The sequence below is a fragment of the Oncorhynchus mykiss genome, chromosome 7 (assembly GCF_057628025.1).
Source record: "Oncorhynchus mykiss isolate SJ-2025 chromosome 7, ASM5762802v1, whole genome shotgun sequence".
NCBI classification, from domain to species: Eukaryota; Metazoa; Chordata; class Actinopteri; order Salmoniformes; family Salmonidae; genus Oncorhynchus; species Oncorhynchus mykiss.
The window spans coordinates 8,307,501-8,332,502 of record NC_143028.1 but is presented as its reverse complement, the minus strand read 5'-3'; the positions used below and the strand labels follow the sequence as shown (position 1 = coordinate 8,332,502).

At 46.3% G+C, this 25,002-nt stretch overlaps 1 protein-coding gene across 25 annotated transcripts in view; it reads left to right on the top strand.

The window, feature by feature from the left end:
• mcf2la (mcf.2 cell line derived transforming sequence-like a) overlaps nt 1-25,002 on the top strand; it is a 72,861-nt gene that overhangs the window by 35,101 nt on the left and 12,758 nt on the right. For 14 of the 25 annotated variants that reach the window (XM_090240166.1, XM_090240165.1, XM_036982641.2 and 11 more), the window contains 12 exons: nt 7,520-7,610; nt 16,003-16,122; nt 16,233-16,349; nt 16,727-16,876; nt 17,139-17,263; nt 18,070-18,184; nt 18,680-18,799; nt 19,631-19,822; nt 21,171-21,362; nt 21,633-21,792; nt 24,095-24,239; nt 24,875-24,941. In XM_090240166.1, the coding sequence (XP_090096292.1) occupies nt 7,520-7,610; nt 16,003-16,122; nt 16,233-16,349; nt 16,727-16,876; nt 17,139-17,263; nt 18,070-18,184; nt 18,680-18,799; nt 19,631-19,822; nt 21,171-21,362; nt 21,633-21,792; nt 24,095-24,239; nt 24,875-24,941 (1,594 nt within the window). Of the gene's footprint in view, nt 1-6,857; nt 7,103-7,519; nt 7,611-16,002; nt 16,123-16,232; nt 16,350-16,726; nt 16,877-17,138; nt 17,264-18,069; nt 18,185-18,679; nt 18,800-19,630; nt 19,823-20,777; nt 20,820-21,170; nt 21,363-21,632; nt 21,793-24,094; nt 24,240-24,874; nt 24,942-25,002 lie in introns of those variants that run through there. The other 11 variants (XM_090240152.1, XM_090240163.1, XM_090240157.1 and 8 more) reach the window with 6 other exon arrangements.

Below are 25,002 nucleotides of genomic sequence, written 5' to 3'. Positions count from 1 at the left end.
TGTCCTGGTACACGTGGTGTATGTCCTGGTACACGTGGTGTATGTCCTGGTACATGGGGTGTATGGCCCGGTACATGAGGTGTATGCCCTGGTACATGGGGTGTATGTCCAGGTACATGGGGCGTATGTCCTGGACGTTATGCTAGTCCTGTTTCTATACAGGAACTAACTACCTTCTTGGCCAGATATCCCACCATATTCTCAATCTCAATAGGAATTCCTGATATTAATAAATGTTGAATAACTAAAGAAAAGTCATAAAATGGACCATATCCTCCCCTCCCCATTAGCTAATGGTGAAACCTTTAACCCCTGACCCCTGACTCCTGTGGGAGTTGGCTGGGGGGGGGGGGGGCTTGGAGAGACAGAGCATGACTGGTGTGGAGGTGTTAATGAAAGAGACTAACGGGGTCTGTCAGTTAAGACTCCAGGGCTCAGCTGCTATATGGAAGCAGTTTGTCATAGAAAGGAGTTCTGTAAAGATGTAATTTCAGACAAATCTGAATTGACAAAACAAGAAAGAACATATATATTTCTAAGTAATATAGTATCATATACTATCCATTCGTTACAGCCGGAGGGAACCCATCTGTATCAAATGCATGAATGAGGTTCTACCTGAGATGTATATATTCAGTTGTGGTGTGTGACTGGGTGATGATATGTGTGATCATGAGCTCACATGTTACTAAGACCAGCGGGTTTTCATAAAGCAGACAACTCTCCTGTGGATACTGCCGCCCTCCAGCCCCATGTACCTCTGATGTGAGAGACCCCTACAAATCAGCTGGGCTAGACAATCTGGACCCTTTCTTTCTAAAGATTATCTGCCGAAATTGTTGCCACCCCTATTACTAGCCTGTTCAACCTCTCTTTCGTGTTGTCTGAGATTCCCAAAGATTGGAAAGCAGCTGCGGTCATCCTCCTCTTCAAAGTGGGGGACACTCTTGACCCAAACCGCTACAGACCTATATCTATCTTACCCTGCCTTTCTAAGGTCTTCGAAAGCCAAGTCAACAAACAGATTACCGACCATTTCGAATCCCACCATACCTTCTCCGCTATGCAATCTGGTTTCAGAGCTGATCATGGGTGCACCTCAGCCACGCTCAAGGTCCTAAACGATATCTTAACTGCCATCGATAACAAACAATACTGTGCAGCCGTATTCATTGACCTGGCCAATGCTTTCGACTCTGTCAATCACCACATCCTCATCGGCAGACTCGATAGCCTTGGTTTCTCAAATGATTGCCTCGCCTGGCTCACCAACTACTTCTCTGATAGTTCGTTCAGTGTGTCAAATCGGAGGCCCTGTTGTCCGGGCCTCTGGCAGTCTCTATGGGGGTGCCACAGGGTTCAATTCTTGGACCGACTCTCTTCTCTGTATACATCAATGATGTCGCTCTTGCTGCTGGTGAGTCTCTGATTCACCTCTACGCAGACGACACCATTCTGTATACTTCCGGCCCTTCTTTGGACACTGTGTTAACAACGCTCCAGGCGAGCTTCAATGCCATACAACTCTCTTTCCGTGGCCTCCAATTGCTCTTAAATGCAAGTAAAACTACATGCATGCTCTTCAACCGATTGCTGCCTGCACCTGCCCGCCTGTCCAACATCAATACTCTGGACAGTTCTGACTTAGAATATGTGCACAACCACAAATCGCTAGGTGTCTGGTTAGATTGTAAACTCTCCTTCCAGACTCACATCAAACATCTCCAATCCAAAGTTAAATCTAGAATTGGCTTCCTATTTCGCAACAAAGCATCCTTCACTCATGCTGCCAAATAAACCCTTGTAAAACTGACCATCCTACTTCGGCGATGTCATTTACAAAATAGCCTCCAATACCCCATATACTACCCACCACTGCGACCTGTACGCTCTCGTTGGCTGGCCCTCGCTTCATACTCGTCGCCAAACCCACTGGCTCCATGTCATCTGCAAGACCCTGCTAGGTAAAGTCCCCCCTTATCTCAGCTTGCTGGTCACCATAGCAGCACCCACCTGTAGCACGCGCTCCAGCAGGTATATCTCTCTGGTCACCCCCAAAACCAATTCTTCCTTTGGCCGCCTCTCCTTCCAGTTCTCTGCTGCCAATGACTGGAACGAACTACAAACTGGAAACACTCTGGAAACACTCTCTCTGAAACTGGAAACACTTATCTCCCTCACTAGCTTTAAGCACCAGCTGTCAGAGCAGCTCACAGATTACTGCACCTGTACATAGCCCATCTATAATTTAGCCCAAACAACTACCTCTCCCCCTACTGTATTTATTTATTTATTTATGTATTTATTTATTTATTTTGCTCCTTTGCACCCCATTATTTCTATCTCTACTTTGCACATTCTTCCACTGCAAATCTACCATTCCAGTGTTTTACTTGCTATATTGTATTTACTTCGCCACCATGGCCTTTTTTGCCTTTACCTCCCTTATCTCACCTCATTTGCTCACATTGTATATAGACTTATTTTTCTACTGTATTATTGACTGTATGTTTGTTTTACTCCATGTGTAACTCTGTGTCGTTGTATGTGTCGAACTGCTTTGCTTTATCTTGGCCAGGTCGCAATTGTAAATGAGAACTTGTTCTCAACTTGCCTACCTGGTTAAATAAATGTGTAATAAATCAAATAAATAAATAAGAGAGATGGATTCTCCAATTACCTTGAATGAACTACAGTACAAAATAAAAACCCTCCAACCCAAAAAGGCCTGTGGTGTTGATGGTATCCTCAATGAAATTATCAAATATACAGACAACAAATTCCAATTAGCTAGACCAAATTTGACTACAATAACTACCGTGGGATATGCGTCAACAGCAACCTTGGGAAAATCCTCTGCATTATCATTAACAGCAGACTCATACATTTCCTCAGTGAAAACAATGTACTGAGCAAATGTCAAATTGGCTTTTTACCAAATTATTGTACGACAGACCACGTATTCACCCTGCACACCCTAATTGACAAACCAAAACAAAGGCAACGTCTTCTCATGCTTTGTTGATTTCAAAAAAGCCTTTGACTCAATTTGGCATGAAGGTCTGCTATACAAATTGATGGGAAGCAGTGTTGGGGGAAAAACATACAACATTATAAAATCCATGTACACAAACAACATTTGTGCGGTTAAAATAGGCAAAAAACACACACATTTCTTCCCACAGGGCCGTGGGGTGAGACAGGGATGCAGCTTAATCCCCACCCTCTTCAGCATATAGATCAATGAATTGGCGAGGGCGCTAGAAAAGTCTGCAGAACATAAAATTCGACATACCAATTAGGATCTGGCTAAAAATACTTGAATCAGTTATAGAACCCAGCAGTAGTCGATGAACAGCATTCTCACAAAGGTATTCCTCTTGTCCAGATTGGTTAGGGCAGTGTGCAGTGTGGTTGAGATTGCATCGTCTGTGGACCTATTTGGGCGGTAAGCAAATTGGAGTGGGTCTAGGGTGTCAGGTAGGGTGGAGGTGATATGGTCCTTGACTAGTCTCTCAAAGCACTTCATGATGACGGAAGTGAGTGCTACGGGGCGGTAGTCGTTTAGCTCAGTTACCTTAGCTTTCTTGGGAACAGGAACAATGGTGACCCTCTTGAAGCATGTGGGAACAGCAGACTGGGATAGGGATTGATTGAATATGTCCGTAAACACACCAGCCAGCTGGTCTGCGCATGCTCTGAGGGCGCGGCTGGGGATGCCGTCTGGGCCTGCAGCCTTGCGAGGGTTAACACGTTTAAATGTTTTACTCACCTCGGCTGCAGTGAAGGAGAGTACGCATGTTTTGGTTGCGGGCCGTGTCAGTGGCACTGTATTGTCCTCAAAGCGGGCAAAAAAGTTATTTAGTCTGCCTGGGAGCAAGGCATCCTGGTCCGTGACTGGGCTGGTTTTCTTTTTGTAATCCGTGATTGACTGTAGACCCTGCCACATACCTCTTGTGTCTGAGCCGTTGAATTGCGATTCTACTTTGTCTCTATATTGACGCTTAGCTTGTTTGATTGCCTTGCGGAGGGAATAGCTACACTGTTTGTATTCGGTCATGTTTCCGGTCACCTTGCCCTGATTAAAAGCAGTGGTTCGCGCTTTCAGTTTCACGCGAATGCTGCCATCAATCCACGGTTTCTGGTTTGGGAATGTTTTAATCGTTGCTATGGGAACGACATCTTCAACGCACTTTCTAATGAACTCGCTCACCGAATCAGCGTATTCGTCAATGTTGTTGTCTGACGCAATACGAAACATATCCCAGTCCACGTGATGGAAGCAGTCTTGGAGTGTGGAATCAGATTGGTCGGACCAGCGTTGAACAGACCTCAGCGCGGGAGCTTCTTGTTTTAGTTTCTGTTTGTAGGCAGGGAGCAACAAAATGGAGTCGTGGTCAGCTTTTCCGAAAGGAGAGCGGGTTAGGGCCTTATATGCGTCGCGGAAGTTAGAATAGCAATGATCCAAGGTTTTGCCAGCCCTGGTTGCGCAATCGATATGCTGATACAATTTAGGGAGTCTTGTTTTCAGATTAGCCTTGTTAAAATCCCCAGCTACAATGAATGCAGCCTCAGGATATGTGGATTCCAGTTTGCAAAGAGTCAAATAAAGTTCGTTCAGAGCCATCGATGTGTCTGCTTTGGGGGGAATATATACGGCTGTCATTATAATCAAAGATAATTCCCTTGGTAGATAATGCGGTCGACATTTGATTGTGAGGAATTCTAAATCAGGTGAACAGAAGGACTTGAGTTCCTGTATGTTGTTGTGACCACACCACGTCTCGTTAACCATAAAGCATACGCCCCCGCCCCTCTTCTTACCAGAAAGATATTTGTTTCTGTCGGCGCGATGCGTGGAGAAACCAGCTGGCTGCACCGACTCCGATAGCGTCTCCAGTGAGCCATGTTTCCGTGAAGCAAAGAACGTTAGTCTCTGATGTCCCTCTGGAATGCTACCCTTGCTCGGATTTCATCAACCTTGTTGTCAAGAGACTGGACATTGGCGAGAAGTATGCTAGGGAGGGGGCGCGATGTGCCCGTCTCCGGAGTCTGACCAGAAGACCGCTTCGTTTCCCTCTTTTACGAAGTCGTTTTTTTGGGTCGCCGGCTGGGATCCATTCCGTTGTCCTGGGTGAAAGGCAGAACACAGGATCCGCTTCGCGAAAGTCATATTCTTGGTCGTACTGATGGTGAGTTGACGCTGCTCTTATATTCAGTAGTTCTTCTCGACTGTATGTAATGAAACCTAAGATGACCTGGGGTACCAATGTAAGAAATAACACGTAAAAAAACTAAAAACTGCATAGTTTCCTAGGAACGCGAAGCGGCCATCTCTGTCGGCGCCGGAAGTAACCCGATGTAAAGACTCAGTGAGCATAGCCTTGCTATTGAGAAAGGCCGCTGTAGGCAGACCTGGCTCTCAAGAGAAGACAGGCTATGTGCTCACTGCCCACAAAATGAGGTGGAAACTGAGCTGTACTTCCTTACCTCCTTCCCAACATATTTCCCTCAGATTACACAGATCCACAAAGAATTCGAAAACAAACCCGATTTTGATAAACTCCCATATCTATTGGGTGAAATACCACAGTGTGCCATCACAGCAGTAAGATGTGTGACCTGTTGCCACAAGAAAAGGTCATCCAGTGAAGGACAAACACCATTGTAAATACAACCCATATTTATGTTTATTTATTTTCTCTTTTGTACTTTAACTATTTGCACATCGTTACAACAATGTATATAGACATAATATAACATTTGAAATGTCTATATTCTTTTGGAACGTCTGTGAGTGTAATGTTTACTGTTCATTTGTATTGTGTATTTCAATTCTGTATATTATCTACCTCACTTGCTTTGGCACTGTTAACATATGTTTCCCAAGCCAATAAAGCCCCTTGAATTGAATTGAGAGAGGGGGGGGTGCTTTCTCTGTTGTGCTCTCTAGCTTGCTTTCATTTATTCCCTCGCTTTCATTCTCTTTCTCTGTGCCTCTCCCTTTCTCTCTTGCTTACTTACTCACTCTTTCTTTCTCTCTCTCTCTCTAGCGCACTCGCCAGACCAAAAGCGTGAGCGACTGTAAGGGGGTAGAAAGAGGGAGCTGGAAGAGGAGATATAAAAGAGAAAGCGGGGGTATTGTGGGGGTGTAGACGGGGTGTCCTGGGTGTTTAATTACTATGAGTTTATCTCTGAATCAGAGTGTTGTATTTAACACGGTGTCCAATAGAGAAACATCCATCATGCTGCCAGTTCAGCACTATGGACGGTCCTGATTAGTACCACTGGATAAATCATATCACCGTCTGTTTTATCTCACAAGATGCATGCTCTCTGCACTTTCTCCTCTCCTTTTTCTCTCTGTCCTCTCTCTCTCTCTCTTTGTTCATCTCTACCTTAATTTCTATAAATCTCTCTTTCTATCTCTATGGCTTCATCCTTGTCCTTTACTTATGTGCTCTCCTCACTGCCAACACACATGCTGCTGAGCAGAGAGGGAGAGAGAGAGGAAAGGAGGGGGAGAGAGAGAGAGAGCCAATGAGACGAGGGGGAGGGGAGGGGAAGCTCTATAGCTAAAGCGAGAAGAAAGCTGTGTGTGTGTGTGTGTGTGTGTGTGTGTGTGTGCACCACTGTCATGGCGGCAATTGAATTAATGACACTTTTGCGGTTCCCTCACCTACCAGCTAAAGGGGGGTGGATCCCATCTCATTCTCCATCAGATGTCCCGCCCCCTTCTGTTCATGAGCCATTCAAACACACTCCCGCCACCGCTGTCCATCATCCGTATGCTGCTCTGTGATAGGCTATGGGGGAGATGCAGGGCTGAGTTGATTGGCTGGTGTAGAGAAGCGGGTAGGCAGAAGATCGTTGTTCTCGGGGGGCTTGGTGGTTGGCTCCCGTTCTATCAGAGCTGTAAACAGAACACTGGTGCTTAACAAACGGGATCTGCAGAGAGGGAAAACCGGAATAACAGAGAAAAGGAATGGGAGAAGGAGATGACATTCTATTGAGGAGGTTTTGGGAATAACATTTGGGAATAACAGACGTATCCTGTCGTGTCACATCAATGGGATTAACCTGAGGAAGAGGCAAAATTTTGGTAGTGTGTTTTCTACCGTGTGTGTGTGTGCGTGCGTGCGTGCGTGCGTGCACAGCAGGGTGATGGATGGATGATGGATTTGCTCATGGCTGTGTTGATGTACATGGACCACCTCAGCAGCATTGACTCTTTCACATTTATGTGTGTGTGGTTGTCTCTCTTGTTAAGAGCATCTGCTAATTGACTGAGATGTAAACGTGTGCTGCCAGCAACACTTTCCTCGTACTTTTGTACACAATCTACACACACACACACACACAGGGATTGAGCGTAATAATGCCACTGCCTGTGGGTAGCCTGTGATCTTGGAGCAGTCAAGGGTCCTGTCATTAGGAGGATACACACACATCCATGTAACCGTGGTAACATAAACACACATCCATGTTGCTGTGGTGACCGTGTCTCGCTCTCCTGCAGTCTGACAGCGTCTGGAGTGGGCTTCATCCTGGTCATCGACCGCCGCCAGGACAGATGGACCGCCGTCAAGGGGACCCTGCTACGCATTGCAGTGAGTAACTGTGTGTGTGTGTGTGTGTGCACGCCTCATTAACACTGTATGCTGAGGGTGTGTGTGTAATCTATTAAGACATACACTTTAACATGTGTTCGAGATGTGCTGAGCAACAGGAAACCTTTGTATATCAGAGTAGTGGCACAGTGCAGCCTTCTCCGTGAGGTGTCTTGTTGTCTGGTGAAACTAACTACTAGCCTAGGTCTGCAGGGGGGCACTGTAGCATCTCCTCCTTTCAGATTATACAACATCACACTCACTTCAACCTGCAGGAGAGAGAGGGAGAGCGATGGGATTTCCTACTCCGTATTTTAGAACACACTATAAGGAGTATAATGGCACCAAGATGTTGTCTGTATCATGTACGGCTCACAGATCATAGGGTCTCACAGGAGGCATGTATAGGTCTAAAAAGGGCCTTATATGGCCACTTTCATCTGGATTTTCTCACATTGTTTGTGATACAAATGTAAAAAGCTTGTTGAACATTTTTCCTCCCAAAAGTGTCTATGTTAGAATTGCCAGAACAATCTGAGAAAATATTTAGTAATAATCACCCTTTTACACCTTTGTCTTCTCTTCTACTGTACACTTCCTCTCTCCTTCTCTACTCTGTCACATGCTCCTCTAGTTCTCTTTTCTTCTCTCTCTCTCGCTCTCTCTCTCGCTGTCGCTCGCGCTCTCTCGCTCGCTCTCCCTCTCTCTCTGTGTCTCTCTCTCTCTCTCTGTGTGTCTCTGTCTCCCTCTCTCTCAATTCAATTTCAATTTAAGGGCTTTATTGGCATGGGAAACATGTTTACATTGACAAAGCAAGGGAAATAGATAATGAACAAAAGTGAAATAAACAATAAAAAATGAACAGTAAACATTACACTCACAAAAGTTCCAAAACAATAAAGCCATTTCAAATGTCATTATGTCTATATGTGCGAATAGTTAGTGTGTGTCTGTGTGTCTGTGTGTCTGTCACTCTCACTGCATGTGGTACAGGCTGTGACAGCTCAACAGCTGTGGCTGTAGCTGGAGGGGATAGAGTGATTGAGTAGGGAGGGGATAGGGTGATTTGACTAGGGAGGGGATAGGGTGATTTGACTAGGGAGGGGATAGAGTGATTGAGTAGGGAGGGGATAGGGTGATTTGACTAGGGAGGGGATAGGGTGATTTGACTAGGGAGGGGATAGAGTGATTGAGTAGGGAGGGGATAGGGTGATTTGACTAGGGAGGGGATAGGGTGATTTGAAATTCCACAGTGTGCCATCACCGCAGCAATATTTGTGACCTATTGCCACAAGAAAAGGGCAACCAATGAAGAACAAACACCATTGTAAATACAACCCATATTTATGCTTATTTATTTTCCCTTTTGTATTTTAACCATTTGTACATTGTTACAACACTGTATATATACCTAATATGACATTTGTAATGTCTTTATTGTTTTGAAAATTCTGTATGTGTAATGTTTACTGATCATTTTTATTGTTTATTTCACTTTTGTATATTATCTACCTCACTTGCTTTGGCAAAGTTAACATATGTTTCCCATGCCAATAAAGCCATTGAATTGAATTGATTTCACTAGGGAGGGGATAGGCTGATTAGACTAGGGAGGGGATAGGCTGATTAGACTAGGGAGGGGATAGGCTGATTTGACTAGGGAGGGGATAGGCTGATTTGACTAGGGAGGGGATAGGCTGATTTGACTAGGGAGGGGATAGGGTGATTTGACTAGGGAGGGTATAGGGTGATTTGACTAGGGAGGGGATAGGCTGATTTGACTAGGGAGGGTATAGGGTGATTTGACTAGGGAGGGGATAGGCTGATTTGACTAGGGAGGGTATAGGGTGATTTGACTAGGGAGGGGATAGGCTGATTTGACTAGGGAGGGTATAGGCTGATTTGACTAGGGAGGGGATAGGGTGATTTGACTAGGGAGGGGATAGGCTGATTTGACTAGGGAGGGGATAGGCTGATTTGACTAGGGAGGGGATAGGCTGATTTGACTAGGGAGGGGATAGGCTGATTTGACTAGGGAGGGGGATAGGCTGATTTGACTAGGGAGGGGATAGGCTGATTTGACTAGGGAGGGGATAGGCTGATTTGACTAGGGAGGGGATAGGCTGATTTGACTAGGGAGGGGATAGGGTGATGAACATGAAACACCCACAATGAGTTCCAGGAATCACCATCATAATAACTTGATACAGGCTTCACATCTGTGATCTTCATAATGTTGGTAATAAATGCAGAGTTATGAAACAGACAAACAAAACAGAAATATTACTTTTCTATAAATATAACATTGACAAATGTTAACCTTTTAGCTCACCCATCTCCCATCAGCAAACCATAATGTATCCATCATTCTCCTTATATGGGCCTGTCAGCCCCCCAATAATAATGGACTGTTCCAGCCATAACGGCCCGTTCCAGCCCATTGGATATGTCCATGTGACAAGGGATGGGAGGAGGCTTGTGTTGAGCTGTTAACATTGCTGTGGTAGGACATTCGTCCTCTGTAAGCCTCTGTTAAGTGTGGGTGTGTTCATTGATTTCCCTACAGTGATAGTAGTGTGTAAACAGGCTGGGGAAACCTGCTGATTAGTAGAGTACAGTATCAGTGTGGTGGCCCCAAGGGCAAACGCGCACATACACACACACGCACACACTCACACACACCCTCAAGCATGCAGTGTCTGTGATTGTGATTGTGATTACCAGTATGATTTGTGACTGTGTCCTTGTGGGCCTGCAGTGTGAGGAGCAGAGGGTTGGTGTCATTACTCACCCCTAGGCACTGCACTGCATGGTTCTGAAGCAGGGGGGTAGAGGGGCTGGGCTATGGTGAGGAGAGGAGAGGGGGGGGGGGTAGAGGGGCTGGGCTATGGAGAGGAGGAGGAGGAGGGAGGCAGGGGTGGTAGAGGGGCTGGGCTATGGAGAGGAGGAGGAGGGGGCGTGCAGGGGGAGGGAGAGGGGCTGGGCTATGGAGAGGAGGAGGGTGGAGGGGGGCGTGTGAGTGAGATGGAACCCGCTAGGGAGATGAGCAGCATGGGAAAGAGATAGTGGTGTCAGGCTACTCAGCTGGGTGTGATGGTGGAGAGATAGTGGTGTCAGGCTACTCAGCTGGGTGTGATGGTGGAGAGATAGTGGTGTCAGGCTACTCAGCTGGGTGTGATGGGGTAGAGATAGTGGTGTCAGGCTACTCAGCTGGGTGTGATGGGGTAGAGATAGTGGTGTCAGGCTACTCAGCTGGGTGTGATGGGGTAGAGATAGCGGTGTCAGGCTACTCAGCTGGGTGTGATGGGGTAGAGATAGCGGTGTCAGGCTACTCAGCTGGGTGTGGTGGGGAAGAGATAGTGGTGTCAGGATACTCAGCTGGGTGTGATGGGGGAGAGATAGTGGTGTGAGGCTACTCAGCTGGGGTGTGATGGGGGAGAGATAGTGGTGTCAGGCTACTCGGCTGGGTGTGATGGGGGAGAGATAGTGGTGTGAGGCTACTCAGCTGGGGTGTGATGGGGTAGAGATAGTGGTGTCAGGCTACTCAGCTGGGTGTGATGGGGTAGAGATAGCGGTGTCAGGCTACTCAGCTGGGTGTGATGGGGTAGAGATAGCGGTGTCAGGCTACTCAGCTGGGTGTGATGGGGTAGAGATAGTGGTGTCAGGCTACTCAGCTTGTTGTGATGGGGAGAGATAGTGGTGTGAGGCTACTCAGCTGGGGTGTGATGGGGGAGAGATAGTTGTGTCAGGCTAGTCAGCTGGGTGTGATGGGGAAGAGACTTCCTGTAGAAAGGATATATTGGTATGCGTGTGCTTGTGTATGTATCTGTTTGTATGGGGCTTCCCAGTGACAGGAGGGTGTGTGTGTGTGTGTGATGGCATATCTTGTGAATGTGTTTGTTATGGTGTAGGCTGGATCTTCCTCTGCATCTTCCTCTGTAGCTGACATGTGTCAAGGTTATCCTGATCAATGTTCTGTCTATATGGTACTCCCTACAGAATGACATTGGAGATGGAAAAACATGTCCAGAATAAATGACCAAATCAGCTGTTCCACGGTAACCGCTAGCTGATGTGTGGTTTGAGTGTTCTGTTACAACATGGCCACCACCTATCATCTAAGTGGGTGCTGCTACACGTTAGCGGTGGATGGGGTGAGTTCCCCCCTGACTGATGTGTGTTCCATTATTACTTCCGACAGTATATCATATACTGTGTAGCTGGGTTTAACATGAGCTTTCATTGGCTACACCAGAGTCAGACTACATGGAATGGTATTGTTATGGAAATCACAGTTTGAAGGTCAAGAAGCAGCCCCTCCTTCCATGTTCTCATTAAATGGTTTTTAACGTCCGCCCGCCCGCTGTTAAAGTGCTTTTATGATTTTAGTGTCAGCAAACTCCAAGCTCTCCAAAAATATTGATGGGTTACTGTGATAGGAAAGGGCCATATTATGTGCAAATACGGTTCAAATGTACAGAGAGGAGGAGCCTAATAACAGTCGGGCTCTAATCACAGCAGGCTTGCTCCAGTCCCATACAGCCATCAGTCCCATACAGCATCAGTCCCAAACAGATCAAGTCATTTGTTTGAGTGTCATGTGCAGGACAGACAGTGTGACCGTGCGCTGGATTATTGATTAGGAGATAAATAATGAGAGTGAGGTAATGAAGATTAACACGTTTTATCTCTCAGGATCTCTTCATTGATTTTGCGTTGGTAGTTCAGTAATACATTCAGATTTGAGTGACCTTTCCTGACACCTGAAGACACGTGTTAGCTCCCCAAGCAAATGCCCAGGTCTTTAGCTCAGTGAGCTAAAGCAGTCTTGAGATCCAGGTTCGAAACCTGGTCATTGACACATTTTTTCAGTGAGAAAGAGCAGTCCTTTATTTACTAGATGCAATTCATTAATAAAAAATAGACTGGCTGTGTGACAGACGTGGAAACCGTCACTGTGTGGAATCTCATCTCTTTCTCCAAAGGAGTGCAGTTTCCATGGCAATGTGGTCTTGCAGGGTTGGTAAGCAGCTGTGTGTGGATGTAGTGGGCTAGTCTCTGGGAAGCAGCCGTTTGGCAATATGAGATGACATCATACTGCTGAAATAGAGCCTTATTCTGCTAATTGGAATTGTGATTTGCAGAGGTTTTACTGTGGTTACAAACCTCCACGTATTTATTTGAACAGTTAGGCTAAAACTTTGAACTTGTCTCTATACTCCAGCATTTTGGATTTGAGATCAAATGTTTAATATGATATGTATTATTTGAGGGTATTTCCATACATACAGTGCCTTCAGAAAGTATTTATACCCCTTGACTTATTCCAGATTTTGTTGTTTCAGCCTAAATTCAAAACAGATCAAATCATGTTTTTTTCTCACCCACCTACACACAATAATACCCCATAATGACATGGGTTTTTAGAAAATGTTGCACATTTCTTGAAAATGAAATACAGAAATATCTCATTTACAGAAGTATTCACACCCCTGAGTGAATACTTTGTAGAATACCTTTTTGACAGCGATTACATCTTGTATCTGGATAAGGGGTGAGAAACGTTCAGGCTGTAACACAACAAAATGTGGAATAAGTCAAGGGGTATGAATACTTTCTGAAGGCTCTGTATCTGTTTCACTGTTTAGAAATGAAAGTCCCCCAATTTGAAGGTGTCATAAGTATTTGGTTTTAGTTAAATGTAGTATTTGGTCCCATATTCCTAGCACACAATGACTACATCAAGGTTGAGGCTCAGTAAACATGGATGCATTTGCCGTTTGTTTTGTCTGTGTTTCAGATTGTTGTGCCCAATAGAAATTAATGGTAAATAATGTATTGTCATTTTTTTGGTCACTTTAACTGTAAATAAGAATAGAATATGTTTCTGAACACTTCTACGTTAATGAGATCATGCCACCAAAACATGCTTACCACTCACCATTACCAATAACAGGGGAGGTTAGCATTTTGGGGGGGGGTGTAATTTTATGCCTATAAACACCACCAAAATAAACTGCAAATGCACTTTTATCTTCACTGTCCAAGTAAATACATAGGTGTGTGTGTGTGTGTGTGTGTGTGTGTGTGTGTGTGTGTGTGTGTGTGTGTGTGTGTGTGTGTGTGTGTGTGTGTGTGTGTGTGTGTGTGTGTGTGTGTGTGTGTGTGTGTGTGTGTGTGTGTGTGTGTGTGTGTGTGTGTGTGTGTGTGTGTGTGTGTGTGTGTGTGTGTGTGTGTGACTCTGGCTCATCCAATCAGACAATAGGCTACATTCAGGCTGTCAGTTGCTGTGTGGATTCTGGGTTTTCTGGCGAAATCTCTTCCCAGTATTTTCAAACCAAAGAATTCAATACAAGTACCTATTCTAAAACAAGTGAGAGATGCACCTGTTTTATAACATGCACTAGATATTTTTGGCTGCACCTCCAGTGATGTTGGTTGAAGCGCTATCCCTCCCCCACTCCACTCCTCCAGGGATCAGTTTTATGCCCACTCAGCCTGCTATATATGTCAGCTGTAGCCAGCAGCAGTAGAGTGTGGTGATGTAGATTATACAGTGGGTAGTGTTGTTTGTGTGCCCGAGGCTGAGGAAGGTTGTCCTACTCTAGCTAGTCTTGCGGTATCGATTTGAAGACCACCCCTGTAGAGCAGAGTAATTCACAACTCCTGTTACAACAAGCCACTAACAATCTGGTTTACAGGGCCTTCAGAAAGTGTTCACACTGTTACAACAAGCCACTAACAATCTGGTTTACAGGGCCTTCAGAAAGTGTTCACACTGTTACAACAAGCCACTAACAATCTGGCTTACAGGGCCTTCAGAAAGTGTTCACACTGTTACAACAAGCCACTAACAATCTGGCTTACAGGGCCTTCAGAAAGTGTTCACACTGTTACAACAAGCCACTAACAATCTGGCTTACAGGGCCTTCAGAAAGTGTTCACACTGTTACAACAAGCCACTAACAATCTGGCTTACAGGGCCTTCAGAAAGTGTTCACACTGTTACAACAAGCCACTAACAATCTGGCTTACAGGGCCTTCAGAAAGTGTTGACACTGTTACAACAAGCCACTAACAATCTGGCTTACAGGGCCTTCAGAAAGTGTTCACACTGTTACAACAAGCCACTAACAATCTGGCTTACAGGGCCTTCAGAAAGTGTTCACACTGTTACAACAAGCCACTAACAATCTGGCTTACAGGGCCTTCAGAAAGTGTTGACACTTCTCGACTTTCTCCACATGTTGTTGTGTTACAGCCTGAGTTTAAAATGGATTACATGTATATGTTGTGTCACTGGCCTAAACACAATACCCCATAATGTCAAAATGGAATTATGTTTTTAGAAATATTTACAAGTATTTAAGGATTCAACCCCTTTGCTACGGCAAGGCTAAATAAGTTCAGGAGTAAAAATGTGCGTAATAAGTCACATAATAAGTTGCATGGACTCACTGTGTGTGTAATAATAGTGTTTACCATAATTGACTACCTCATCTCTGTACCCCCACATATAACATTTTCTGTAAGGTCCCTCGGTCGAGCAGTGAATTTCCAACACAGATTCAACAACAAAGACCATGGAGGTTTTCCAATGCCTCGCAAAGAAGGGCACCTTTTGGTAGATGGCTAAAAATGGACAAAGCAGACATTTAAATATCCCTTTGAGCCTGGTGAAGTTATTAATTACACTTTGGATGGTGTATCGATACACCCAGTCACTAACACAGTTGCCGGAGAGGAAGGAAACCGCTCCAGGATTTGACCATGAGGCCAATGGTGACTTTAAAACAGTTAGAGTATGATGGCTGTGATAGGAGGAAACTGAGGATGGATCAACAACATTGTAGTTACTCCACAATACTAACCTAAATGACAGAGTGAAAAGAAGGAAGCCTGTACAGAATAAAAATATTCCAAAACATGCATCCTGTTTGCATTAAGGTACAAAAGTAAAACTGCAAAAAATGTGGGGAAAATCCAACACAACACTGACTACCACAGTTCATATTTTCAACCATGGTGGTGGCTGCATCATGTTATTGGTATGCTTGTCATCGGCAAGGACTAGGGAGTTTTGGAGGATAAAAAGAAACTGAATAGAGCTCAGCACAGGCACAATCCTAGAGGAAAACCTGATTCAGTCTGCGTTCCATCAGACACTGAGAGAAAAATTCACCTTACAGCAGGACAATCAGCTAAAACACAAGACCACTGGATTTGCTTACCAAGATGAACCACTGCCCTGATTTACCACTCTTTCCAGTAAGGCATGTGTATGTATGTTCAGTTAATTTGTATCAATGAATTCCATTCAAGTCCATAAGACCTCTGAAGGTTTATCCCCCAACAACAACAACACAAAGTAATGAATGTGTGTGTTCCACAGGGCTCATTCCCAGTACATTTACAACTGGTTCTGGTCTTGCGGCCCTCCACCTTATTCCAGCGGACGCTCTCCGACATCTTCTTCAAGTTCAACAGGGATGAGTTCAAGATGAAGGTGCCGGTATGTTTTTTTTATATGCATGTGCACGTCTGATGTGAGGACGTTAGTGAACCTTTGTATGCGTTTCATATGTAGGTTAATGTGTGTTGACTCTCCTCCCTGTGTCTCAGGTGGTGATGCTGAGCTCTGTGACTGAGCTCCATGCCTACATCGACCGGACTCAGCTGCCCCAGGAGCTGGGAGGAACCCATGATTACTGCCATGATACCTGGATCTCACACCGCACCGTGAGTACCCTACTACCGTACCCTTCCCACCAGACCCCTGACAGACTACATAGGGCCCAATCCCAACATGATACCTGGATCTCACACCGCACGTGAGTACCCTATTACCATACCCTTCCCACCAGACCTCTGACAGACTACATAGGGCCCAATCCCAACATGATACCTGGATCTCACACCGCACCGTGAGTACCCTACTACCATACCCTTCCCACCAGACCCCTGACAGACTACATAGGGCCCAATCCCAACTTGATATCTGCTCACTGAACTGAACTCATTCTAAACTGTCCCATTAGTCCCCCCCATCTCAATAGGATGTGTGTGTGTTTCTAACCAGTGATGACACAATTGGGTTGTGTTTGTCCGGTCCTCAGGCTATCGAGGCCTTTGCTCTGATGGTGAAGACCACGGCTCAGACCCTGCAGTCGTTTGGGACGGAGCTGGCCGAGACTGAGCTACCCAACGACGCCCAGGCCACGTCCAACCTGCTGGCCACACACACCGAGAAGAAGGGACAGATGAAGGTAAGGGCACGGAGAGAACAAGTCATTAATATACAGACTATTACCAAAACCTCCATGTTTTAAGTGATAGTGTTGAGGTCAATTCATTTTAAATTCAAGGCACGGTTAAACATTCAGTTCCTGATTTGTTCCTGATGTTTGTGTTTCTCAGGGGAAAGATATACTGAAGAACATACTTTGGCTGTAGCTGAGACTGTATACTCTGTACTGTCCAATGGTAGATCCCTCTAACTGATGTGTCCATGTCCTGTCTCTCTCCCAGGAGGACCTGTGTGTGGCACTGGGCCAGGGAGGCCGGCTCCTGGAGAGCATCAACGAGCCCCTGCAGAGAGAACCCGACTATAAAATGAACCAGGACGAGCTGGAGAACCTGGCCACCGTGCAGAGGTCAGAGGGGACAGGGGTCAAGGGTCAGGCTTAGAGGTACTCTCATACCTAAGAAGTAGTCTAAAGTTGTGTTGTTTAGATCATACTAAATCTGTATGTTTGCCTCAATCCTAAATGAATAGGAACGTTTGGCGCCATATCAATTTTAGGGTAACTGTCCCTTTAATGCTAATGGAATAGGTTGAGAAAGGGACTGAGTACAGTAGGAACAACAGAGATAGGAAATAAGACAGAGAGATCCTGAGGTCCAACTGGTTATGGAACAGTCAAGATTCATGTTCTCTAGTATCAATGCTGGTGTGTGTCTTGCTAGAAGTTACCTAGAACTCTACTCTCTCATCTCCCACCATGACCCTGAACCTTCTAGGCTGTGTTCTGCCGCGCTGCAGTGAAATCTGCCCCCGTGCCATTCTGGTGTATTTTGGGAGTACGGGGATAGGATGCATAGTGGCAGCACTCACAGCTGCAGAGCAGAATTGGGAGAACAAAGGAAAGAAAAGTGCAGTGTTTCATAACCCAAAACATTATGTTGGTTATACTGTAAAGTGCTCTGCTCTTGGAGGAGTAGGTTATGTAAGGGATTTGATTAAACACAGGACCTGGTTTGGTTTCAATGAATAGGTACTTCTGGTTTCACTTAGTGATACTTTGAGATCCAAGCTGAAATACCACTGTTAGCTTTTTTTTTCTTTTTTTTTTTGACTCAGGTTCTATCCTTCATTCCCTTTCCATGTTTATCTCCCTCCATCCATCTCTCTCTCTCCATCCCTTCATTTGTCTACCGTTCTTCTTCCATCCGTGTGTAGACTGCTGGGCCAGCTGGATGAGACAGAGACTGCGTTTGATGATTTCTGGGAGAGACACCAGACCAAGCTGGAACAGTGTCTGCAGCTCCGCCATTTTGAATACTACTTCCGTGAGGTGAGGGGAACAGGGACACAAGAGCATCATGGGAGATGTAGTCCCGGTCACTGTTTGTCAATTTGTTGTCTGTCTGTCTGTCTGTCTGTCTGTCTGTCTGTCTGTCTGTCCCTCTGTCCCTCTGTCTGTCTTCTGACTCTACCTGTCCCTCTGTCTGTCTGTCTGTCTTCTGACTTTACCTGTCCCTCTGTCTGTCTGTCTGTCTGTCTTCTGACTCTACCTGTCCCTCTGTCTGTCTGTCTGTCTTCTGACTCTACCTGTCCCTCTGTCTGTCTGTCTGTCTTCTGACTCTACCTTTCCCTCTGTCTGTGTTCTGACTCTACCTGTCCCTCTGTCTGTCTGTCTGTGTTCTGACTCTGCCTGTCCCTCTGTCTGTCTGTCTGTGTTCTGACTCTACCTGTCCCTCTGTCTGTCTGTCTGTGTTCTGACTCTACCTGTCCCTCTGTCTGTCTGTCTGTGTTCTGACTCTACCTGTCCCTCACTATGGGTGTTCAGGTGCGTGCCCAGCTGGATGTGGTGTCAGAGCGGGTAGAGGCGTTCTCGGAGGTTGGCATCAGTCCCGCCCATGCAGAACACATCCTACGAGAACTCACCAGCCAGGAGGAGAAAGCCTGTGTAAGACACAAACACACACACTTCATCCCAATAGCACACAACATCCTCCCCATAGCTCATCAACTTGTCTAACAGATCCAAAACACGATGAGTGAAATGAATGTAGACACTTGAATGATGAGATTCCACCAGCTGACATGGGTCGTATCCTGTTTCCGCTCTAGTTGTACCCCAGTACATTATAGACCCCATTCATCTCAGTGACAGTATTGACTTTACAGATGAGACTCACGTGCAGTGGATCATACCTCCTATTGGTTGGTTCACACATACATTACTGCTGTAGTCCCCATGTGTCTAGAAAACATGGCCTGTTGCCATGGATATGACTGTGTATCTAAACATGTACAACACCTGCTAAATGTGCTGCTATTATTTTCTTGGAGAAATTACATCATATGTCTTGTGCTGCTTCATTCAAGGGGACTTAAGGAGGGAGAGAGAGACAGATTGTGTGTGTTGTGTGGTGGTAGAGTGGATGGTGCTGGTTCTGGTTCTGCACCACAGAAACAGCCTGCTCCCTCGTTCTCTCGTTCTACATTCCCATCACATATATGGACATGAACTGAATCCACAATGCCTGCAATAAGGCCTAGAACATCCACAGGGAAATCTTTACAGACTGTATACGTTGTGTAAAATGATGAGTTGGCTGTTATGCATCGGTCCTTATTTCAGAGGCAACTGGGAAGTAACATGGATTTAATGGCTTTCCATTATGACTGCTTTGTTCATATTTATTTTGTTTTATTGTGTAGTAGTCGTGTGTGTGTGTGTGTGTGTGTGTGTGTGTGTGTGTGTACTCACCTGCCTGTGTCTCTTTCTCTCCAGGATGTGTTGGACTGGGCTCTGTCCCTGGCCGCTGAGGGGGATGGGCTGATTGAGAGTGCTCACTATGCTGAGGACTCCATCCTGCCAAAGTGCAGTGAGCTGAGGGCCGTGTGTGATGAGGTCACCTCCTTCCTCAAGACCAAGAAGGTCCTCCTCCTGAGGGCCATGGAGCTGCACCACTGTCTGGAGAAGGTGAGGGCTGGAGGGGAGAAGTAGGGTCATGGAGCTTCACCACTGTCTGGAGAAGGTGAGGGCTGGAGGGGAGAAGTAGGGTCATGGAGCTGCACCACTGTCTGGAGAAGGTGAGGGCTGGAGGGGAGAAGTAGGGCCATGGAGCTGCATCACTGTCTGGAGAAGGTGAGGGGAGAAGTAGGGCCATGGAGCTGCACCACTGTCTGGAGAAGGTGAGGGCTGGAGGGGAGAAGTAGGGCCATGGAGCTGCATCACTGTCTGGAGAAGGTGAGGGGAGAAGTAGGGCCATGGAGCTGCACCACTGTCTGGAGAAGGTGAGGGCTGGAAGGGAGAAGTAGGGCCATGGAGCTGCATCACTGTCTGGAGAAGGTGAGGGCTGGAGGGGAGAAGTAGGGCCATGGAGCTGCACCACTGTCTGGAGAAGGTGAGGGTTGGAGGGGAGAAGTAGGGCCATGGAGCTGCACTACTGTCTGGAGAAGGTGAGGGCTGGAGGGGAGAAGTAGGGTCATGGAGCTGCACCACTGTCTGGAGAAGGTGAGGGCTGGAGGGGAGAAGTAGGGCCATGGAGCTGCACCACTGTCTGGAGAAGGTGAGGGCTGGAGGGGAGAAGTAGGGCCATGGAGCTGCATCACTGTCTGGAGAAGGTGAGGGGAGAAGTAGGGCCATGGAGCTGCACCACTGTCTGGAGAAGGTGAGGGCTGGAGGGGAGAAGTAGGGCCATGGAGCTGCATCACTGTCTGGAGAAGGTGAGGGGAGAAGTAGGGCCATGGAGCTGCACCACTGTCTGGAGAAGGTGAGGGCTGGAGGGGAGAAGTAGGGTCATGGAGCTGCACCACTGTCTGGAGAAGGTGAGGGGAGAAGTAGGGCCATGGAGCTGCACCACTGTCTGGAGAAGGTGAGGGCTGGAGGGGAGAAGTAGAGCCATGGAGCTGCATCACTGTCTGGAGAAGGTGAGGGGAGAAGTAGGGCCATGGAGCTGCACCACTGTCTGGAGAAGGTGAGGGCTGGAGGGGAGAAGTAGGGTCATGGAGCTGCACCACTGTCTGGAGAAGGTGAGGGCTGGAGGGGAGAAGTAGGGCCATGGAGCTACACCACTGTCCTGAGAAGGTGAGGGCTGGAGGGGAGAAGTAGGGTCATGGAAACACTGGCAAACCCTGGTGTAGATGGGGATCAGTAACCGGGTGATTGGTCAATGTAGCCCTCTAGTAGGTGAGAGCTGATGGAATCTTTCAGATGTTTGACAAGTGTCAAGGTATAAGAGTTTGGGTTTGAGTTCAGCCAGGTAAGGATTCATTCTCCCTCTGACCTGTGGTATAATGAATCCCTCCCTCCCTCCCTCCCTCCCTAGGCATCGAGGTGGTGTGAGGAAGGGATCTACCTCCTTGCCTCCCAGCCGGTAGATAGATGTCAGTCTCAGGACGGGGCGGAGGCCGCGCTGCAGGAGCTGGAGAAGTACCTGGACACGGCCGCCCAACACCAGATCACCGACCTCAACGCCATCTGGAGGGACTATGACTCCATCCTCAACCCAGAGCTCAGGGTAGGTGGCGCCCCATAGAGGCACCAGATATACATTACATGAGAAAACATTGTTTTTGGTGGGCAGTTGTTTTGAACACGAGACGTGACCAGGAGGTCGAGATATTTTTCCATGTTTTTCCTCCCCTCTCCACGTGGTCAGGAAAAACTCCTGGCCCCAAGTATAATCAAACGATTGAATAGAGACGAGGAGAGGAAGACGTTTTTGACTATTGAGGTACACCCTCAAAATGTCTATCTAACCCTCCCTCCCCTCTGTGTGTGTTAACAGGAGCAGGTAGAGAAGGTGTTTCAAAAGCAGGTGTCCATGCAGGAGATGTTTGAGAAGAGGAGGGTCAGTCTGAAGAAGCTGGCAGCCAAACAGACACGGCCCGTTCAGCCAGTGGCTCCCAGGCCTGAAGCCATCATCAAGTTCCCCATGTCCCCTCCTGGTGAATACCACACTCTGCGCCACATGTCACACTGGTCGTCACTATCTGACTCTACCTTTCCCTCCCTGTCTCTCTGGTTCTGACTCTACCTTTCCCTCCCTGTCTCTCTGGTTCTGACTCTACCTTTCCCTCCCTGTCTCTCTGGTTCTGACTCTACCTTTCCCTCACTGTCTCTCTGGTTCTGACTCTACCTTTCCCTCACTGTCTCTCTGGTTCTGACTCTACCTTTCCCTCACTGTCTCTCTGGTTCTGACTCTACCTTTCCCTCACTGTCTCTCTGGTTCTGACTCTACCTTTCCCTCCCTGTCTCTCTGGTTCTGACTATACCTTTCCCTCACTGTCTCTCTGGTTCTGACTCTACCTTTCCCTCCCTGTCTCTCTGGTTCTGACTATACCTTTCCCTCACTGTCTCTCTTGTTCTGACTAAACCTTTCCCTCCCCTTCTCTCTGGTTCTGACTCTACCTTTCCCTCACTGTCTCTTTGGTTCTGACTCTACCTTTCCCTCACTGTCTCTCTGGTTCTGACTCTACCTTTCCATCCCTGTCTCTGGTTCTGACTCTACCTTTCCCTCACTGTCTCTCTGGTTCTGACTCTACCTTTCCCTCCCTGTCTCTCTGGTTCTGACTCTACCTTTTCCCTCACTGTCTCTTTGGTTCTGACTCTACCTTTCCCTCACTGTCTCTCTGGTTCTGACTATACCTTTCCATCCCTGTCTCTGGTTCTGACTCTACCTTTCCCTCACTGTCTCTCTGGTTCTGACTCTACCTTTCCCTCCGTCTTTCTGGTTCTGATGGAAAAACCTTTCTAGCGCGGAACCCATCGACAACAGCGCGCGAAAAGGCAGCGCGCAAAATTCAATAATATTTTTTTGAAATATCTAACTTTCACACATTAACAAGTCCACTACAGCAAATGAAAGATAAACATCTTGTTAATCTTGTCTGATTTCAAAAATGCTTTACAGCTAAAGCACAACATATGATTATGTTAGATCACCGCCAAGTCGAAAAAACACACAGCCATTTTTCCAGCCAAAGATAGGAGTCACAAAAAGCAGAAATATAGATCAAATTAATCTCTAACCTTTGATGATCTTCATCAGATGACACTCATAGGACATCATGTTACACAATACATGTATGTTTTGTTCGATAATGTGCATATTTATATCCAAAAATCTCAGTTTACATTGGCGCCTTACGTGCAGTAATGTTTTGATTCCAAAACATCTGGTGATTTTGCAGAAATACTCATACTAAACATTGATAAAAGATACAAGTGTTATTCACAGAATTAAATATAGACTTCTCCTTAATGCAACCTCTGTGTCAGATTTCAAAAAAACTTTATGGAAAAAGCAGAATCTGATAACGGCGCTCAGAACCCAAAACAGCCAGAGGAATATCCGCCATTTTGGAATCAACAAAGTTAGAAACAACACCATAAATATTCACTTACCTTTGATGATCTTCATCAGAAGGCACTCCCAGGAATCCCAGTTCGACAATAAATGACTGATTTGTTCCATAAAGTTCCATCATTTATGTCCAAATAGCCACTTGTTGTTAGTGTGTTCAGCCCAGTAATCCATCTTCATGAGGCGCAGGCACTTCATCCAGACAAAAACTCGAAAAGTTCCGTTACAGTCCTTTAGAAACATGTCAAACGATGTATGCAATCAATCTTTAGGATGTTTTTAACATAAAACATCAATAATGTTCCAAACGGAGAATTCCTTTGTCTTCAGAAAAGCACTGGAACTCTGTCGGGGGCGCGCGTCATGAGACCAAGGCTCTCTGCCAGACCACTGACTCAGAGGTCTCATGAGCCCCTCCTTTATAGTAGAATCCTCAAACCAGTTTCTAAAGATGGTTGACATCTAGTGGTATCCCTAGGAAGTGCAACCTCATCCATATCTTAATGTGTATTCGGTAGGCCAAGCTTTGAAAAACTACAAACCTCAGATGTCCCACTTCCTGGTTGGATTTTTCTCAGGTTTTTGCCTGCCATATGAGTTCTGTTATACCCATAGACACCATTCAAACAGTTTTAGAAACTTCAGAGTGTTTTCTATCCAATACTAATAATAATATGCATATATTAGCATCTGGGACAGAGTAGGAGGCAGTTCACTCTGGGCATGCTATTCATCCAAAAGTGAAAATGCTGCCCCCTATCCCAAAAAGGTTCAACAATATCTCATTCCCCGACAATATATCATTGATTGATTGAAATGACTTTTTTGTTGGTTGTTTGAAGTTCAGATGAGTATTTCTTATCCCGTCTTTCTGTTTCTTGTAGCTCACAGGAGTCAAGAGTCAAAGAATGCAGAGGACAACATCTTGAACGTAGAAAACTGCAGAATAGTGGAGGTTCAGGTGCAGAACGACGGCAGCAGACACGGCTCTCTGTCTGAGGAGGAGGAGAACCTGGCAGTGCTCCGACGGTAGGGTCAGGGGTCAAAGGTCAATGATGTCTATAGCCTGAAATGCCTTAAAATAAATCAATGAACGGCCTCCCGAGTGGCTCAGGGGTCTACTGCACTTGAAGCGTCACTACAGCCCCGGATCGATCCCAGGCTGTGTCACAACCGGCCGTGACCGGGAGTCCCATAGGGTGGCGCACAATTTGCCCAGTCGCGTCAGGGTTAGGGGAGGGTTTGCCCGGGGGGGCTTTACTTGGATCATCGCCGTAAAGCGACTCGTGGCGGGCCGGGCGCCTGCAGGCTGACTTCGGTCGTCAGCTGGACGGTGTTTCCTCCAACACATTGGTGCAGCTGGCTTCTGGGTTAAACGGGCAGGTGTTAAGAAGCGCTGTTTGGCGGGTCATGTTTCGGAAGACGCATGACACGACCTTCGCCTCTCCTGAGTCCATTGGGGAGTTTCAGCGATGAGACAAGATCTAAATTGGGGAGAAAAAGGAGGTGAAAAAATATATTTCAAAAAACAATATCAATTAATCCTCTTGTGAAACACAATTGAAAAGAGATGGTTAGTTAGATATTTAATACTTGGTAAGTTTATCAAAATAATAATACAATATGTTGATGTTAAATAGAATGTTGTTGTTTTGTTCCTACAGACATGTAATGAACGAGCTGTTGGAGACTGAGAGGGCGTACGTAGAGGAGCTTCTCTGTGTACTGCAGGTGTGTCACTTCTGACCACTAGAGGTCACCACTACTCCACTTACTGTCCTAAATGTAGTAA